This window comes from Telopea speciosissima, unplaced genomic scaffold (genome assembly GCF_018873765.1).
Source record: "Telopea speciosissima isolate NSW1024214 ecotype Mountain lineage unplaced genomic scaffold, Tspe_v1 Tspe_v1.0584, whole genome shotgun sequence".
Lineage (NCBI taxonomy): Eukaryota > Viridiplantae > Streptophyta > Magnoliopsida > Proteales > Proteaceae > Telopea > Telopea speciosissima.
The window spans coordinates 1-19,209 of NW_025317920.1; the positions used below are offsets into that span (position 1 = coordinate 1).

At 40.3% G+C, this 19,209-nt stretch overlaps 2 protein-coding genes across 2 annotated transcripts; both read left to right on the plus strand.

Annotated features, from left to right (window-relative positions):
* Positions 1-5,738: 5,738 nt before the first annotated feature.
* LOC122648211 (uncharacterized protein At4g22758-like) lies at positions 5,739-8,093 on the plus strand. The gene is made up of 3 exons (XM_043841460.1): positions 5,739-6,062; positions 6,163-6,370; positions 7,758-8,093. Exons 1-3 carry the CDS (start codon positions 5,739-5,741, stop codon positions 8,054-8,056), a joined length of 831 nt encoding a protein of 276 aa, XP_043697395.1. The 3' UTR covers positions 8,057-8,093.
* Positions 8,094-13,997: 5,904 nt separating this feature from the next.
* Positions 13,998-14,504, plus strand: LOC122648212. The gene has a single exon (XM_043841461.1). It carries the CDS (start codon positions 13,998-14,000, stop codon positions 14,502-14,504), a length of 507 nt encoding a protein of 168 aa, XP_043697396.1.
* Positions 14,505-19,209: the final 4,705 nt, after the last annotated feature.

Below are 19,209 nucleotides of genomic sequence, written 5' to 3' on the forward strand. Positions count from 1 at the left end.
ATCATGAACAAATAGGTTAGGACAATTAGGTCTTTTTAAATTTATAGACATAGAAGAAAGGGTAAAATGGTCAAGTTTTTAGCACTTAACGGTTTGGGACTTATCTGAAATTAAAGGGGTAAAATAAGGGTGGTACGTGGAATTTGCAGGGATGATACGTGGATTTTTCAAAACCTTAGGGGATACGAGGAATATTGGGTGCATTATAGGGGGTAAGTGTACTTTACCCTTAAAAAATTAGCTTTCTTCCCAGCTGATTTCTGAAGTGGTCCAAGCCTGAATTTCTCATTGGCCACCCCCAAGTAGAACCCCTATTCAGGGTTTTAGGAATTGGCCAACATCGATACTGATACTTGGTTGATACTATATTGGTGATACAATATGTATAGAGGGTAAAATGTTCAAAATATTGTATGGTATCAGTATCTTTGAGGCAAAAACATCTGATACGTTCAATTCACATTCGTATTTGTATAGGGATATCCATGTTCATTTAAGGATATTTAGAAAAATATTCGAATAATCCAAGAAAAAATTTATCTGATTCAAATAGATATCCAACTAATAATAAAAAATTAAACAACTAATGATCTTGAGGGTTTTTGAAGATTCAACAAGTTCTAAGGATTGAGAAAATGAAAATCATGAGACCACTACAACAACTGAGAGACATGGATTGAGAGTAAATTATACCTGTGGGGGGGAGAAATTCAAGGTTACACAAGTTAGGGATGTAAACAGATAGGCGAAAATCCAAATTCGATTCGCATCTATATTTGTTTAAGGATATCCGTATTCGATCATGGAAATTTGGATCCGATCACATCATAATTTGTATCTGATCCGTTTACATCTCTAGGTATTGAATATTGATAACAAACGAACAGTTCGAATAGCATCCACTAATATCATTGAAAATTTGAAACTAGCTGATCCCACAACTGATATCGTGCATTAAAACTATGCCTCGTTTTGGCTATTTAACAATGGTCGGTTGTGTCGACCTATATTCTAATTGATATGACAATTAATTAAGGACCAGGTTTACCTTAAACCATGGCCGAGACCTTTGGTCGATGTTCATAGGTATTACAAACATGGTTCTAAGTATCGGTATCGTATCGCCCATATCGGGCAGTATGTACCGATTTTACTAGTCACTGATACCGATATTGATACCGTGCCGATACCATATCAGTAGTACAGTACGGATAAGTGGTAAAATGGTCCAAAAACTCACTTTTTAAGAAAATTAAGGAGTAATTTTGTCCAATACAGTCAATCCAGACTAGTACCGTATCAATATCATATCAATTTTCCATGTTATCGATAACCATTCCGATACCGTGTACTAAAACCATGATTACAAATGGAGAGAATATTTTTAACCATTCCTAAATTGGGGGAGATATTTATAGCCATCTCGCTGGCCATAAAAATCCCTTCGTGGTCAAGGAAAACTTTATCATTAATTAATGTTTCTAATTGGATCAAAGAGGAGCCCAATTGGATGGACGGCCATGTGACATAATTTTGTTTTCTTTTATTCACAGAGGTGATAAAGTCCAACAATGCTTTTCTTGATTTCTCGAGGGGTTGCCTGTTGCCTTCTTTCTTAATTTTCTTTTTGAATCTTCGATTGACTAACGTTGGCTGTGACCACTGCACTTACGTATATAACATATACCTTTGGCCTTTATATCATGATTCAGAACCTCTATAAAGCGTGGATGTTGGATTTAACGGGTTTTAAGTTTTGGAGACAATTTCATATTTGTGTTTTTTTTCGAATACATTGATTTTGTAATATCCAATTGAGCACAATTTTAAAGTATTTTAACATAGCCCAATAAACGAATATAATTAATACCAAAAGATCTTCAAGGTTGTTTTATCTTAAATGTTGATTTACAAGAATCCAGTTTGCACCATAGGGGGTGGCGTCTACGGTCTTAAGGAAAGTGATTGGTGGCATGATTCAATCCCATTGATTCCTTAAGATTCTCAATGCCATTTTAGATTCGTGGCATTTTTCATGGTGCTTGAGTTTGTTGTCATCAACCTCAATTTGTTTATAGTACATGATAAGTATTTTATTCCCTTATTACATTTGTTGACATATATGTTTTGAATATGTATTTCTAACACCGTGAAGAATTTGTAAAGCTTTCAAATGAATGTGTGTGTGTGTGGCCCCTGTGCTACTTAGGGGGACGATGTAAGCACACGTGGAAACATCAACATGAGCAAAATTTTTGACTTTAATTGGGGGCAGGGTAGTCATTTCGTTCTATCTTGTGTTTGGGTGCATGGTCTATACTCCCAGACGTAATCCTTTTACCCTATAAAATAAGAGTGAGGTATCAATACACTAAAGTTGTATATTGGCATTAGATAGATTACAAAGCGAATTTCAAAGTGTATGATAAGAGAGCCATAGGTTTTAGGACTCGGCTCCTATCAATTCGGGCAGCAGTGTTGCATGTGCAGCACCTGAGATGAGGTGGTGCACACTTACCACCTTACCCCTGCCCAAACGCCTTGCCCGAGCAGGGGTAAGACGGTCAATGCGCATCGCCCATCTCAGGTGCTGCACATGGCTGCACGCTACCCGGATTGACAGGATCTTTTTCATAAGTTTTAATGATGAGCGAAGAGAGAGAATGTGTGGGAGGGCATATATACATATATATATACATATATATACAAACTAAGCATTGTGTAAACATCATTTTTCCATAATGTATTACAACAACAACAACAAACTAAGCCTTATCCTAACTTAATGGGGTCGACTACATGGATCCGAATAACACAAAAAGAGAAAACAAAGATATACTGAAAAGGACAAATGAAAAATAAGAAATAAATAGAGAGATGAAAGATAGTATGAGGAAAAAGGCCCAGCCCAATACATCAGGATAATCTCAACTAAGTGGGGTCAACAACATGAATCTTTGCCCTCCAATTGGCTCAGTCCGAGGTCATTTTCCCATAATATATTATTTGATAAAAAATTATGTCTTCAAAGTTAACTTTGTTACGTAAAACCTGTGTCTCCAAACACAACACCTAGACTCTTCAATAGTCCCACGATACAGGCATGCCAATTTTGGGTAACAAAAGTTTTGGCAGAGCTATACGAGATATTATTAAATTTTTAGGTCTTTATGGATATTTATTACAATATTATACTTCTTTAAAAAAAAAATCATCAATAGTATAGATAACATTGATATATATAATTGTGCTACCCCCAAAAAAATATCTTCATAACTCCTAGAATTTGTTTTGTATTATTTACTAAAACAAATTCTTTTTTAAAGTCGGTCGAAGATGGAGAAGATGACCAAAGAAATAGAAACATACGCAGTTTTCCATATTCATCCAAGGGCGGAAAATGGAATAAATCACTGTTCTCTCTATTCTCTATTATTCATGCCTGAATCCCGTTGAAAAATTATCCTCTTCAATTCCTTAAAGTGTGGCAGTGCGGCAGTGCTAGGTGGAGATGTCGACACCTGACAGCTGCCGCATCCAACCATTCGAGTTCATTGATATGGACCATTGGATGCAACAGCTGTCAGGTGTCGACATCTCCACCTAGCACTACCGCTCTGCCACACTTTAAGAATTAAAGAGAATAATAATCTAAATCCCGTCCCCATCTAAGGATTCACTCCAAAACTAACCAGTTAGGATAAGAAAATGACCTCATAATTAAAACACATGAAGCGAACCAAGGTTGCATGGCATGCATGTGGACAATGGAAAAGAGCATGCTCTACAGTCTCTCAAGCTATCTTGGAAGCTTTCCAAATGAAACGGTGAATCTTGGGTGGAATTTTTAAGTTCCACAGAATCTTTCACATTGACTAAGGAATAAGGAATAATACCCCCTTGGCCTTACAAATAGACTGATGGGGGGGGGGGGGGACACTAAGGATGTTAGAGAACTAGCCTCTAGGTTGTGGGTCCCAACAATGTTTGTCTTGAGAATCTTTGATGCTGAGAAGGATCTTCAGAGATGGTTCTATTGAAATTAAAGCTTGACTAAGATATTTGGTTCAATCAATGGAGTAGATACAGATCTGACTAGTTGCAATGTGAATTTTTATGGTTGATTTTATACACAAACCATCGAGGAATACCCAAATCTTTGACCTACTATATAAGCTTCCCAACAACCAATTGCAAAGCAACCAATCAACCCGTGAATGGTAGTTAAAAGAGCTGCTGTTGGTTCTTTAGTGAGTTTGGTGCGCGTGGTATAGCTGCCTGGAGTGGCCGGTAAAGTCCCAAAAGCTCGTCTTGATGGTTGGATGGGAAATAAAGATAAATTAAGTTAAAAAAAAAAAATCTAATTTTAAATTATTGTCGTATTATATAATTATATATTAATCATTTTTAGATCTAGTAATTAAATATAAGGGAGAAAAACACTCACCTGGGCTTCTACCCAGGCGCATGTGGTGCACTTCTCCCACACGTGCCCAGATATAGGGGTGTGCAAAATGATTGTTGTATTCTTAGAAAATTTTATCTTTTCATGGGGTGCGATAGTTATTTCATGCGGGGGTAGTATATCGCATACGCCTAAGTAGCATTCTCTTTTCCTAAATATAAAATTATATATAAAAAATATAAGGGTAAGTTGTGGGAACAAGAAACCTAATCATGATGCAAAAAAAAAAAAAAAAAAAAAAAAAAAAAAAAAAAAAAAAAAAAAAGAAGAAAGAAAAACAATCATGCAAATTCAACATAAAAATTTATGTTATTCGGTTAAAATTGCCGATGTCCTGGGTGAGTTGAGAATTATCTAACTAACAATGGAGAATAGAGTTACAACTACTCATTCACACGTCTGCTCTTGTTTAGAGAATCCCTACACTACAAAATATAATAAAACATATATACAAGTGTTTTGCCCTCTACAAGTATTTAAACGTCCTTCATAATCATCCCACAAAACCATGGAAAATTAATCTTTCCAATTTCTTAAAGATCGGCAGTGCTAGGTGGAGATGCTAACATGTGGCAGTTCGGACACATGACAGTGTTTGGATGTCCAAGCTATCATGTGTCGGCATCTCCACCTAGCACTGCTGCACTATCAAGCTTAAGGAATTGGAGAGGATAATAATCCCAAAACCATACAATAGAAAACAAGACATCCTACAATCCCATCGCAAGGGATCGACACGCTCACCTGTGTCTCACCTGCCTTGGTATCTATACGTCACCTTTAATGAACGCACGAGATTGTTTGTTCAGGTATGGAACGGGATGGGGTATGGGGTATGGGGATAGTGTGTCTCAAGGGACAATGAAACCACTGTTGTAATCTCTGAATCAAGATCGAATTGATGTATCAGATCGACCAAATCAGACGCATTTACCCCTTGTTGTTTTAATAAAAAAAAAAAAACTGTTGTTATTATCATTTTACCCTTGTCAGTATAGGTTTATCAAATAGATTGTTCTCAACCGATACCCATCCGATCCGGGCGATTTTCCCAATCCGAAACCGAGATTAGGCACCTTGAATGACTACTACACACGGACAACATTACACCCACCCGATTAGCTTGCAACTAAATTACAAAATATAAACCAAAATTTTCTCTAGCAAACCAATTTAAAGTCCAGTCTTAGCTTGCAACTTCCTCCCTCCTTCCTACCTTCCTCGCCCTCAACTCTCACTCTCTAGAAAAAGAAAGTAAATCTATCGTCCATAAATGTCAGACAGAAGTTTCAGGCGACGAGCTCCGGCCTTACACCGGAAGAATAGTCTACAAAAGCCAACCCCACCCCATCGCCAGCAAACTCTGACGCCCAGAAGATCAAATAAAACTCCATCAAAGCCGGTTAAGATTCTCCAGAGAAGCAATTCGGAACTGATCCTTTACACTCTCAAACTTGTGTTGGGCAACAACCACAATGAAACCCAAATTCCGAGAACCGATGCTCAACTATTCGGCCGGGAGACTTGTATAGACATCTTCACTACTACTCCTCTGTTTGGGTCTCCGACTTCATCACCGTCTCCACGTTGTTCCGATGTATGAATTTGAATACAGAATATCTTTCTTTGTTTCTTTCTTTCTTTTTTTCTTCTTCTTTTAAAAAAATTGGGGTCTGGTGTTGTGTGTTTGAGCGTAGATATACAGTAAGGATGCGAAGGTGGTAGTGACGGTGACGGTGGAGGGAAGTCCGGGACCGGTGAAGATGATGGTGATGTTGGGGTGGAGCGTGGAGGAGATCATAAGGGATGTTCTCGACAAGTACAGGGAGGAAAGACGCACACCTCCCTTGGATTCCGACTCTGTTTCCTCCTTCCATTTGTATCACTCCTGGTTCAGCCTTCACAGTAAGCCATAGTTAATAGCATAAATCCTCCTCTGGTAACCATCATCTTCTACTCTAATTTCCTTCATAATTCATGGGAAAGGCCAGGAAAAGAATATTATTATGAGTTTACACCATTTATGTAAACCTCACAATTATCTTTCATTCATATTTCTTAACCTTTCTCCCTGATTCATGGAAGGATTCCAATCCAATGCGCGCTCTAGATACTGGTTGTGACTGTTGAGGGAACTTAATTCCACTCCTCATTTGGGTCCTCCCTGATGAAATCCCCGGGTCCACAACCAGTGTTTTAAGAATCGGATCGGCATAGTCAGTTAGGCCGATTCAGATACCGATCCTGATTTCTGCACATTCGGATCCATCGAGAGATCCATACTGGATTTTTAGGGTTAGGGTAAATTTTGGCCGATTCCTGACTAATAAGACTGATTTCCATCCATTTCCATCAGAATCAGCCGGACCGATCCAAATCCTGATGCTTTGTTTTAAGCTCGGTCCACAATGGAACCATAGCAAAATATCACCATAATCATTGATGGGTGGTGGTGGGTTCACTAGGAAAATTATCTCCTCCAGTTCCTGCGCGGCCCAATTCTCTAATCCCTCTAATAATGGGGGTGGACCCCACCCCATCAGAGTGTTCAGGTAGGGGTAGGGTGTCCGCCCCCCCCCCCCCCCCAACAAAAAATTGGATCCTCTACGGCTGGGCAGATAGCAGCCTTGGTGTTGCCCACACCCAAACAGGGGTGTGGGCCCCACCCGGTCAAGGTGCTCGGGCAGTGGGTAGGACGATCATTTCATCCCTGTCTTGGTGTGGATAAAACCAAGGTCGCTATCTGCCCGACCATAGAAGATAAAAATCCGTGCGCCCCCTTGTCAAGGGGATAGGGAACTGGTTAGGCAAAAAACTGGAGGGGATAAAGATCCAAGTGTGCAAGGGAGGCAGTTTTTTGTTTTTTTTTTCAATGATACAGGGAGGCTGCAAAATAACAATAAAATACATTAAGAAGCTGTTTTTACATCATGGCATATGGTGATCGAGGGGATAAAACCCATTACTACTTTATAAACATTTGGGGTTTAAATTGACTGACCACGTAAGTACAACCTACAAGGTTACAACCCATTGGCCTTTTGATCTTATGTCCTTTACCAAGTTTGCTCATTTGGATTTTACCAAGCTCCAAGTGAGCAGATTCAACAGGGATGAGATTTTTCATTTCTTGGAGGTTGGGGTGGTCATTTCATTCTTCTTGTGTCTAGGTTTTTCAACTTGACAGTTTTTTTATTCTAGAAGAAAATCAATTTTTTATTTTGCATGTTGTCGCTTTATCTTGTTTAGACAAGTGGGATGTAAATTGACAGTTTCCTTGAATCTTAAACAGATCTTGATAAGAAACAAACAATCGGGGAGATTGGGAGCAGAAGCTTCTACCTTCGAAAGAGCAATGTTAGGCTTGTTAGCGATGAAAGCAGTTTTAACTCTGATGGTTTAAGAACACAAATGGCTTTTTCTTCTCCTCCTCCTGTCAAGTCAGAAGTTGTTTCTATGAGAGCTGCCACTGTTACTTCAATGATTGTGTATCCTCCATCAATCTTCTCCCTAGGTTTCATTGCTCCATGTATGCACAAGTTACTAAGAAGAATGCTTAGGCTCTGCAAGTTATTGAGTTGCATGCAATAGCCCATCCAGATTGCGTCATATTGCATCCTTGCATTATTTATTTTGGGTGCATCTTATTGTCACCAAGGTGGTAAAGGTATAAATTGTAACCTTCTTTCCTGTGCCCCTTGTCTTATTTTGAAAAAATATTTAAGTTAAGGATAAAAAAAATATGTCAAGGGATAATTACATTGTCACCCCCTGACATTTGTATTAAATACAGAGTGATCTCCTATATTTTTAAATTATACAACCGTACTCTCTAAGTGGACGGTGTTAAATAATACAATGTAAAATGTCAACTTTGTCCTCTTCTAATATCCTATTAAATAATACTCAATGCAAAATATCAACTTTGCCCACTTTTAATATTATAAACCAAAAACCGGCCTATTCAATTCAAAATCTATTCTCTGGCTTCTTCTCCTCCTTAGTTGCCGTCACGCTGCCATTTCGGTCAACCCAGCAGCTCTAAGGTTCTTCCATGAATTTTGTCAAAGTGACCACATGAGTGGACGGTGTTTTTTTTTATTTTATTATTAGATCACCAGAGGAGGAGGGAGCCCATCCCAGCAACCACATGTGTTCCTCCCGGTGCCACTGTACAGACGATAATGGTAGGCCCAAATTTGTGCTTCACGATAATGGCAGCTTTGGCTGCCTTTATTTATTTATTTTTTATTTTTGTTAATGCAACGGAGAGGGTAAAACCCCACTTCCAGAACGCACCAAACTTTGCACCACATTAATGGCAGCCTCGGCTGCCTTTTTAATGGTGGCCATGACTGCCTTTAATTTTTTTTTTTTTTTTTTTTAAATTTCTTCAACCGTCTTCATGCCAACACAGGGGTGTTCCTTGTTCCAAACCAAGCAACTTTCATTGGCCTTCTATTCGGTCGGCCATGGTTGCTGTACACAGTAGTTAACCGTGTTCACGGTGAAACAATAATGGTGTGGGCAGCGCCCTTATGCAACAAACAATAACCATAAAAGTATTCATACGATCCAAGAAGATGTGATGGCGAAACCAAGGCTCTAATACCTTTTGCTCCTGAAACACCATTCACCAATTTTACTCTGTAAGAGAAATTTAGTTACAAATGGCACCAAGTAACTCAATTAATATTAATATCTTTGCAAATCAAGACAACTAACTACAGAGAGTTCAAATTACATTGACCTGAACTTTGCCTTTTACACCGGCTTCCTCCACTATCTCTCGCAAGGCTGCTTCTTTAATTGACTCATCTGTTTCCCAACTTCCCTGATGAATGAAGAGACCATGCTGGCTTAAAGAATCTTAGCTCTTAGAACCCAAAGGATTTGAGAAAATACCATGAACCAGCAGAAATCAAATCAAGAAAGGCCCCTTTTCCCTTTTTTTCCTCTGTATTTCCCTCTTTTTTTTCTCCTCTCACCACAACGACTTCCTGTCGCCTACGCTGCTGCCGCCGTTGTACTCAAACGCAACCCCCTAGTCACTGCCTCCCATTGCCGCTGCACCCAAATGCGACCCCCTTAGTCGTTGTGCCTTCCTGCGGTCTCTGCAGGTAAGTTCGAGTAGCAGGGTATGGAAAGGAAGGGGAAGGGGGTGTGATGTTTGGGCTTCCCTAAGGGCAAAATGGTAAGCTCACACCCCATTAGGGGTATATTTGTCATTTTAAAACATCAATAGCCAACACATCAGCAACTAACGAAAATGTTCTAACGGATGGGGGTTGAGTGTAACAAGTACCATAAACTCAGGGGTGTTGAGTGTATATTTTCAAAACACAAGAGGTTGCCCAGTATTTAGTACAAGCCTCAAGGGGTGACAGTGTAATTTTCCCATATGTCAAAAGTTTTTATGCACGATCAACATTTTTGTCAGATAGGCATAAATGTCCATCTGAAATGACCATACACACCCTCACCCCTTACGATGAATCTCCCTTGCATGAATCCATTCCGCATAAATTTTTTTAAAATAAGTTGAAAGTGACTTATATCATTATGTCATTTTCAATAGTTGTTATTGCCCATATGAAATTAGATGATTTGCCTTCATAAAAAAAATATGTGTTACACTAAAAAGGCAAAAAAATAAAGTTATAATCTTGTTATAACCAACATTGGTAACAAGAACAATCTTATTTTTATTTTTTATTTTTTTGGTTCATCAAAACAAAAACATTGGTAACAAGAACATATATGTCACATCAGACAGTAGCAATATTCTAGCATATTTAGGGCAGACATATAACAAAGAAAATAAAATAAAATAATTCGACTAAAAAAATGTCTCACAAATGAAAGAAGATGAACAAAAGATTGAGCGTGGAGACCACACACAGCTAAGGTGGAGAGGTCACCGAAAGTTGCATAAGAGAGTTCACAGTTCACACTCGCTTAGAGGTGTTTTTTTTGCCCGAGCACCTTGCCTAGGTGGGGTAGGGCGGTCATTGTGCCCCTGCCTGTGTGAGGAAGCACGCCCGTAGCACGAGTAGGGGGTAGTAGACGATGAGATTGAGAATTGCCATCGTCGTAAATTGGGGTGATAGATAAGGGGATCGAGCTCCTCTTCAGGGAGCCCAGCCCTGGGGAGTGCCAGGGGGATATCCAATTGTTGGGATGTGTCGCACACATCTTGACAGTTGACTGGGCGTGCGCTGAGATATGTGCGGCACAAACCCAATCGTTGGATGCCCCTTAGGGCACAGATAAAGATCTTGTCCAATTCTTTAATCCGGCAATTCCTGGCAATACTACTTTCCCTGTGTGACACGTGGCGTTAAAAGATCCTGTGGTGGAGATTGAATTGCTCTATTTCATGAAGCCCAACCCGATTTGGCTTCCGGATCAATCTCAATCAGATGAGATTCTAAACCCAAAACGCAGAAAGTAGGAATGAAAAAAAAAAAAGAGGAAGAAAAACCTCGACTTTCCCTCTGCCTCTCTCGGTTCATCTCCTTCCCTCCTTCCTTCCCACCATTGGAGAGCTTCAAGTTCTGATAATCAAATCACAAGCTCTGCAACTTGGAGAGTGGCTCTGGCTGGGAGTAGGGGAGGGATCTAACGGTCACAGGCAGCCTTTTTTAGGATTTCAACTTCGCGTAGAACCACTAGCAGGTATACCTTGCTTGGTGATCCAGTGGTCCCATTTTTTAAGCCGCCCTAGCATCAGAATTCTGTTATATGGAGATGAGGATATTTCGATGGTCATCGTGTCGGAGATCTGCTTCCTCCCCTTTTGTGCTACCTTAAATTGAATAATAAGGGTTTTCATTTCACCATCCGTTTATTGTTATTTATTTTGACGGATCGACTTCATAAATTTATTTACATAGATTTCCTGTTTTTTCAATTAGAGTTCTCGTTGCAGGTACATGTTATAGTTTTGAACATCCAAGTCGGTTTTTTTGTCAAAACAAAAATAACTTTTTGTAGATCTACAAATTTGACCGAGATTTAGAAGATCTGGCGATGAAGAGTCAGATTTTCCAATATGTGGAATTGCTTTAGAAATCCATATTCGGTTTATCCTTCTATGAATTTTTTTTTTTGGGGATCACTTTTTGATATTCGAAAGAAATCAAATGAACAAGGTGGAATTGCTTTGGAAACCCATATTCTTTTTTTTTGGGGTCATTTTTTGATATTCTCGAAAGAAATCAAATAAACAGGGATTGAAATACCCCAAATCACTGAAAAGGTCTAGAAAAAGGAAAATCCATCAGACCTCCAATGGTGGGAAGAGGGAAGGAGATGAACCAAGGGAGAGGGAAAGTCGAGAGGAAACAGATCCTAGATATGTGCGGCACAACAACAACAATAAATGTTCGTATCCGCATCGTGAAAATGAGTTAAAAAGGTTTCAATATCAAACAACACCACACATAAATAAATGTCACGGCCAATGAAACTCCTCCTTCTTGGTCAATCAACTCACCATTTACTTCTGATATCTAAAGCCCAAGAAATCCATCCGAAGTTCAACAACTGTTACCCTAATAGGTGGCAGATTAGACGGTTTAGATCATTTGATGAAAAACACTTGGGCAGTCCGGGCAGACCCACAGAAATAAGTTTGACTTATTTTTAAAATTTTTTTTTTTATTTGTTATTATTTTGAAGGGATGAGGGATAATTTTGGAAATTCGTGCGTAAAAGAAAAGAAAATTAAAAGAAGAGGGTTCTCCCATCCACGCCAGCAATCTGTGTGTACTCTTTACCATTAAATATGGACGCTGCCATTGTAATCCATTTTGGCAATCCCCAGCCGTCGATGTTTATCCCGTACTCAAGTGGCCAAAAGGCCCAAAACCCCCCTTCTTAAATGCCCTTTCAGACTTTCCTTCTCTTCCGTAGAACCGTTCTCTCTCTCTCTCTATCCATCTATCAAATCTTCTGTTCTGTAATTATACTTCTGGATTTGTAGTTAGTTGTCTTGGTGGGTCTTATCTGCAACTTTCATGGCTACTGTTGCTGCTGCTAGTTCTACCGGAGCTGTTATTGAGATTTGGGGCGAAAAATTCCTCTATTAGATCAAATCCTGGTGGGTCTCAGATTCAGAGGCAAAGTCTTTGGCTACGATACAGTTGTGCAACCTCTCGACATAATCCCTAATCACTCTTAAGTTACGCCTGAGAAGTAGTTCTTAAAAGTCTTGTTTTTTTTTTTTTTTGGTCAGGAGAACCCAGATTTTGAAGCTCTAAACAAGAAAGTGAGAGTTGTGTATGGATATTGAAATATTGTATTATGTTTGTAATTGTAGCAAAATGGGGTTTGGGTGGTGTCGGGAAAGGTAAATATGACCAGATTGGGGAAGGGTTGTTCAGATGTGGGCTCCTACAAGGTCTCTTGGTTGGCTGCATGCCGTCCGAAAGACGAGGGTGGTTTGGGGTTACGTCGGCTGCGTGATTTGAATACGGCTTCCTTAATGCGTCATATATGGACTGTGGCATCTAAAGGAAAATCTTGTTGGGCTGTTTTTGTGAAGTATAGGTGGTTGAGAGTTGAGACGACATTCTATTTGGTCCCTCCCTGTTCCAGCTTTGTGTTCTTCTACATTTCGTGAAATTCTTCATACACAAGATGTTGCAGTTGGATGTGTCCGACATCTGATCAAGGATGGTGATGGTACTCTTGTTTGGGCTGATCCGTACGTGGCTGCCGGCTGGCCCACTAGGTGTGCAGGGTATTCTGTTGGCTGAGGCTCTTGGCCGAAGTCTTTTTGATCGTGTTGGCATGCTCTTGGTTAGTGGGAATTCTTGGGTGAACCCGAATGATGACCCTGTGATATCTAATCGGTGGGAGGAGATAGTTGGTACCAAGGTACATTCACATCTTCAAGAGGACTTAGTGATCTGGACTCCATCAGCTAATGGTTTGTTTACCCTTCGATCTGCATGGGATGCGGTCCGCACTAGGAGTGACAAGTTGGCATGGTTCCTTTCTTCTCAACCTCGTTTCTCCTTCATTACTTGGTTGGCATGCTTGGGTTGGGTAGGTTGACGAACTCGATGGCTGCTTGCGCAATGGGGGTATGTTGGTGGACACTTCTTGTGTCTTATGCCGGAATGGGGTGGATTGTTTGGATCATCTCCTATTCCAATGTGCTTTCTCGGCTGTTGTTTGGAAGGAGATTCTCAGTTTGAATATTGGTTTCAGGTGAGAACCTATGTGTTCATGGCAGGAGGAACTTCAGTGGTTAGGCACACATTCTTCAGGTGATTCCATTCCTAGCAGGATCAGGCGCTTCAGCTTTACTTCCACAGTTTACAGGCTGTGGCAGGAGAGGAATTTACGGCTTTTTTTCAAGTTGCAGCAATTCTGAGAAGTCAGTTATTCAACGTATTATTACAGATACTCAAGGTGCATTCTCAAATTGCCCCAAGGTGTGTATGGACAGCATGTGGAACCGGTCCTTTTTTTCGTGATTGGGGTATTAATGTTTCTTTGGTTCACCCAAAGTTGAGTTATCATGTCTGCTCGCCTCCTCCCCCTTGGTTGGGTTGCCATCAACTGTGATGGATCGGTTAAGCAAGATCGTGGGGGTCGGGTTATGGGTGCAATTGGGCGGGATCAGTTAGGGAACCCTTTGTTTGCTATTGCTGGTGGTGCGAGTGAGGTTAGCATCGTCCATATGGAACTGCAAGCCACTAAAATAGGTCTTTTAAAGGCCAACAGCTCCAATCTTTCTCGGGTGCAGGTGCGATCAGACTCCATGCTGGCCATTAAGATGATTGTGGGTACCTTTGCTTTGTCATGGGAAGTTAGGTGGCTGATAGAGGACATCAGAATATTGCGCGACTCTTTTGTTAGTTGTTCGTTTGCTCATCAGGTTCGTGAGGCAAATTCGTGCGCAGATTACTTAGCAGGCTTGGTGGACACTTATGTTGAGTTTTCTTTTTCTATGGACTCTCTCCCTTCTGCACTTTCTGTTATGATACAGAATGATGCTCGGGGAAAGAAGTATCCCAGATTGTAATCAGTTTATTTCAGTAATATAATATAAGTTCCTTTTATAAAATAAAAAAAAAATTTTGGTTGATCCCAGCAAACCAAGTTGGACCGGAACGGTCGCTAACTGAAACCGATCAAACCCACCAGGGTTTTGTTTTGAAGAGAAGGGAAAATCGTTCGAGAAACCAGCTCGTCTTCTTCCTCTCAGGCTCATGGAAACCTCTCTTCTTCCTCTCACGCATCTGGTTCTGATTTGAGTAGCAGAAATTGAAAGTTTTATTCCTCTCACGCATTTGGTTCCATTTGAGTAGAAGAAAAAAAGGGGATTTTGAAGCCTTCCTCTCCAATGGCCGTTGTCTGCAAATCGTAATTTTTCAAGAACATTTATCAACTTCTCCAATTCAAGAAACACTATTTTCAAAGCTTGATTCCATTATTCTCATGGATTCACATCCTCTACTTCCATCCTACTTCCATGCATTCAGGGAGCGACACCATTACTGACAACCATCCAACGGTTGTTAGTCCAAAATTTCAAATTAAAGTGGAATGGGTTTTGAACCACATTAAACCCAAAAATAACCCCGACCGACCCAAATGACCCAAAATCAAGCCCAACCCATTAGGCTATTACACGCAAGTGATAAGGTTTCAAAACGATTTGAATCCCAAATTTCCCAAAATCTCGACCTTCTTCTTCCCTCGCTCTCTTCTTCTTCTTCCACAAATCTGCTTGAACCACACCGGAAATGGGTGACAATGCAGCGTTCATCTGAGCCGCGGCAACCATCAAGGAGAAAAAGTGAAACCCTACTTCGCAATCCACCCTTCTGCCTACAAAACCCTGCTCTGCAACCATCGTTGCCAAGAAGGAAGCAATCGGTTTCTGCAACAAAGTGGAAACCTCCGTCGATCTGAACCCACCGAAAATGGGTGACATTGCAGTGTCGAACTGAGTCGCGGAAACCAGCGTGGAAAAAAAAAAAATCTAAACCCAAACCCAGCCCATTTCACTTTCACCTACCTTCTTCATCCCTCGCTCTCTTCTTCCACCAATCTGCCGGAACCACACCATTGACATCCAACCCTGGGCACTACTTCCAAAGTTTATGAGAATTCCACCAACACTGAGTCCATTGAACTCGGAAAATGTATAGCTAACAAACATAATGGCTTGGTAAAGGACAGCATTATCAGCCTAGTAGATGGAAGGGTAAAGCAAGACATCACAATCAGGTTGCAGCACGTCGAGTGTGGAGTGTTAGAGATTGAGCTTGAATGTGTTCCTCTTAGTCAATGTGGCCAGGTTTATTATTATGTAACGGAAGTCAAGTACACTAACAGTTGTTTCTAGGGAAAATTTCATATCCCTCCCCTGTACTTTGCCCTAATTACACGTTCTTCCCCTTGGTTTTTCCACCTTATATTTTGACCCCTTATGGCTGACGGTGTTAAGGGTGCTGTTAGTTAATGGTTTGAAAAGACAATATTACCCTTGTTCTAAAACACCACAAGTAGAATTACAATGATACCCTTTTCATCATCTTCAACCTTAAAACACCCATTACTTTCCTCCTCCACAGCCACCACCACTGCCGCCACCTCCTCCTCCACCGTCAAAGAAGGAAACAGAATCAGTTGTAAAAGACGCCGATCGTTCCGACTTCCGACGGGTTGATGATCTCTAATTTCGAGAATTTGAAATGCAAAACGAATTCAAGTTTTTCCGTGAAATTCTGCTTTAAACTAGAAGGGGGAAAAAAAATAGAAAAAGTCTCATTTAATTCTTAAATTCTTACTACAGGAATGAGAAAAATAATTAGTTGTAATTCATGTTCATAATCTGATTGCATAGGTTTCAGATTTAACTTTTTTGCCTACATTTTAGTTTCTCGGTTGGGACTCAAATCTTTTCAATTTTCATTTTTCGGTTTTTCCCCTGCTTTTTCTCATTTCAGTTTGGAACTCAAGAAACATCCATTAGGGGTTCTCATAATTCAGAGCCTGGTGCTTCCGAAAATGACTCTGTGAAGGATTCACTACAAGTTGTCCATGCTCCATTTGCGACCTGAATAGTGTTTTTGTCTTTGCAAGTGTCCTCCTCTTGATGGAAAAAAAAACCCTAGCTCCCTCAATCTTCTTCTTTTCTCTTTCCTCTCTCATCTTCATTTTTTTTGCCGCAACCTTCCTAAGTTCCAAGGCAACATCGGGTATAGAGTATTATTTCTGCATCTGAAGGAGAAGAGATCCATGGATGGCCCATCTCGCCATCAGAAATTACTCCTCCATCTCTTCACAATTCTTCAGTTTCAGATAATGACAGAGGAGAGATCAGATATAAGAGCTCCAAAGTCCGTGAGATCTTCACCCTGTACTCCAGAGTGGATCTTACCATTAACTTCATGAATATGAATCCATTGAAGTGGATTTTGGTGGGTTCCATTTGCAGGAAATTAAGGGGTTGCAGGAGAAGAAGAAGAAAAGAAGGGAGGGTAAAATGGTCTATTCACATGAATCAAGGGTTAGTTTGAGATTAAATCAAAAGTGTAAATGGGTCATCTCACAATGACCCAAGGTTAATTTGGGCATTATAAAAAAACTAATTATGCCACGTTAGTATTTAATAGACAGATGCTAACGGCAGGGTAGGTTTTAGTAATTTTCTGAAAACTACAGGGGAATCGTATGTAAGGTGCGAAAATCAAGGGGAGGAACGTGTAATTAAGGCAAAGTACAGGGGTGGGTGATGTAATTTTCCCTTGTTTCTATAATGCCAACAACATATTAGAATTTGCATCACTAGCTGCGTTTTGGGAAGGATCGTTCAACCCTACAATTGTGTGCCTTTGAATCAGATAATTGTTTGTATTCATAAATCTTCAATTAGCTTATTGGCTCTAACTATTATCAATTAAGTAGAAAATCACTTTTTTTCCCCTCGTAAGCAAGGTTTAAAGCCTCAGAGCATCATAGTCACATGGTTCTGTATCAAGAGGAACTAAATGAGTAATACAAGTTGCTAGGCAATGAACACCCACCAAGCCACAATATTGGAGAAGACTAGATTACCACATTGAAATGCTTCAGAATTTGGATTCACCCACATTTAATTATCAGAAAAATGAACTTCAATTTCTATCTCCCAGAAATGGAAATTTAAACTTCACATATAGGTCTACACAATAATGGTAACAAAGCCAATCAAAAAATTCCATTTATTTCTTTATTATGTTCAGGTAGATGATGAACAAGAATGCCCTATTGGAAAGCAATTTACACAGAGAAAAAGAAAACCCAAGAAAAATTTCTAATCACCACCCCAGCACATTCTACAGCTCTCCCCTATAAGCTGAGTCCATAGAATTGAAATATCTCTCTCATCCACCTCTAAATATATTATGAACAGTACCACAATCCTCGTAAGTCCTTCAAATTCCTCGTAAACTGGTGAAATACACAACAATCTTATCCTCTATTCCGGGTAATCGACTACGATAATCGGATAAAGGTGAAACCCTAGAACTCGAACCCACAAGCGGCCTCAATATCTTCGATTGATTCATACCCAATTGCCTAGACGACATAGCCCGTCTGAAACTAGAAACCACGTTGGGATCCATATCAGCTAAAAGCAATTCCTCCGACATGTGTTTCCAGAGGGGCTTCATCGATGAATTATTATTCTCCCTGGGATCTGCCGACGATTCAGACAAATTGCACAATTTCTTCACCTTCCCTTCGCCGATCAAATTTGATTCCAAATTATCTAACTGGTGACTTCGAAGGAGCTGCAGAGCTTCTTGACGGATCTAGTGCGGGCGAAAAAGGAAGAAGCAACAGAAAGGAGAACGAAAGCTCTATTTTCTTGCTTTCTGCTCTGCAGCTTCGGGGTTTAGAAACCCAACTGAATGGTGTCAAACCACACACAAGGTTGAGAGCGAGTGAGAGAGAGAGCAAAACTTGAGGGAGTTTAGAGATAGGGTTTCAATGGTGTGGTTTCGGCAGATCGGTGGAAGAAGAGAGCGAGGGATGAAGAAGGTAGGTGAGAGTGAAATGGGTTGGGTTTGGGTTTGGATTTTTTTTTTCTCTACGCTGGTTGCCACGGCTCAGATCAACGCTGCAATGTCACCCATTTCCGGTGGGCTCAGATCGACGGAGGTTTCCACTTTGTTGCAGAAATCGATTGCTTCCTTCTTGGTAACAATGGTTGCAGAGTAGGGTTTTGTAGGGAGAAGGGTGGATTGCGAAGTAGGGTTTCACTTTATCTCCAGGATGGTTGCCGCGGCTTTAGCTGGACGCTGCAATGCCACCCATTTCCGGTGTGGTTCAGGCAGATTTGGGGAAGAAGAGAGTGAGGGAAGAAGACGGTCGAGATTTTGGGAAATTTGGGATTTCAAATCATTTTGAAACCTTATCACTTCCGTGTAATGGGTTGGGTTTGGTTTTGGGTCGTTTGGGTCAGTCGGGGTTGTTTTTGGGTTTAATGTGGTTCAAAACCCATTCCACTTTAATTTGAAATTTTGGACTAACAACCGTTGGATGGTTATCACTACAGGTGTCGCTCCCAGAATGCGTGGAAGTAAGATGGAAGTTCCATCGATGGAATTAGACGATGTGAATCTTATTTTCCTTGCTACTAAAAAGTGGAAAATAAATGGGAAAGAAGTATTGAGAGAAAAACCCATAGAACGAATTGAAGAACCCAATTACGGATTTCTCAATTCCTGTAT

Excerpts from the sequence above, each read along its gene's own strand:
- LOC122648211 (XM_043841460.1), top strand. The coding sequence starts at position 5,739 with ATGTCAGACAGAAGTTTCAGGCGACGAGCTCCGGCCTTACACCGGAAG. Across the intron at positions 6,063-6,162 it reads CGTCTCCACGTTGTTCCGAT|ATATACAGTAAGGATGCGAA; the intron begins GTATGAATTTGA and ends GTTTGAGCGTAG. Across the intron at positions 6,371-7,757 it reads CTCCTGGTTCAGCCTTCACA|ATCTTGATAAGAAACAAACA; the intron begins GTAAGCCATAGT and ends AATCTTAAACAG.
- LOC122648212 (XM_043841461.1), top strand. The coding sequence starts at position 13,998 with ATGTCTGCTCGCCTCCTCCCCCTTGGTTGGGTTGCCATCAACTGTGAT.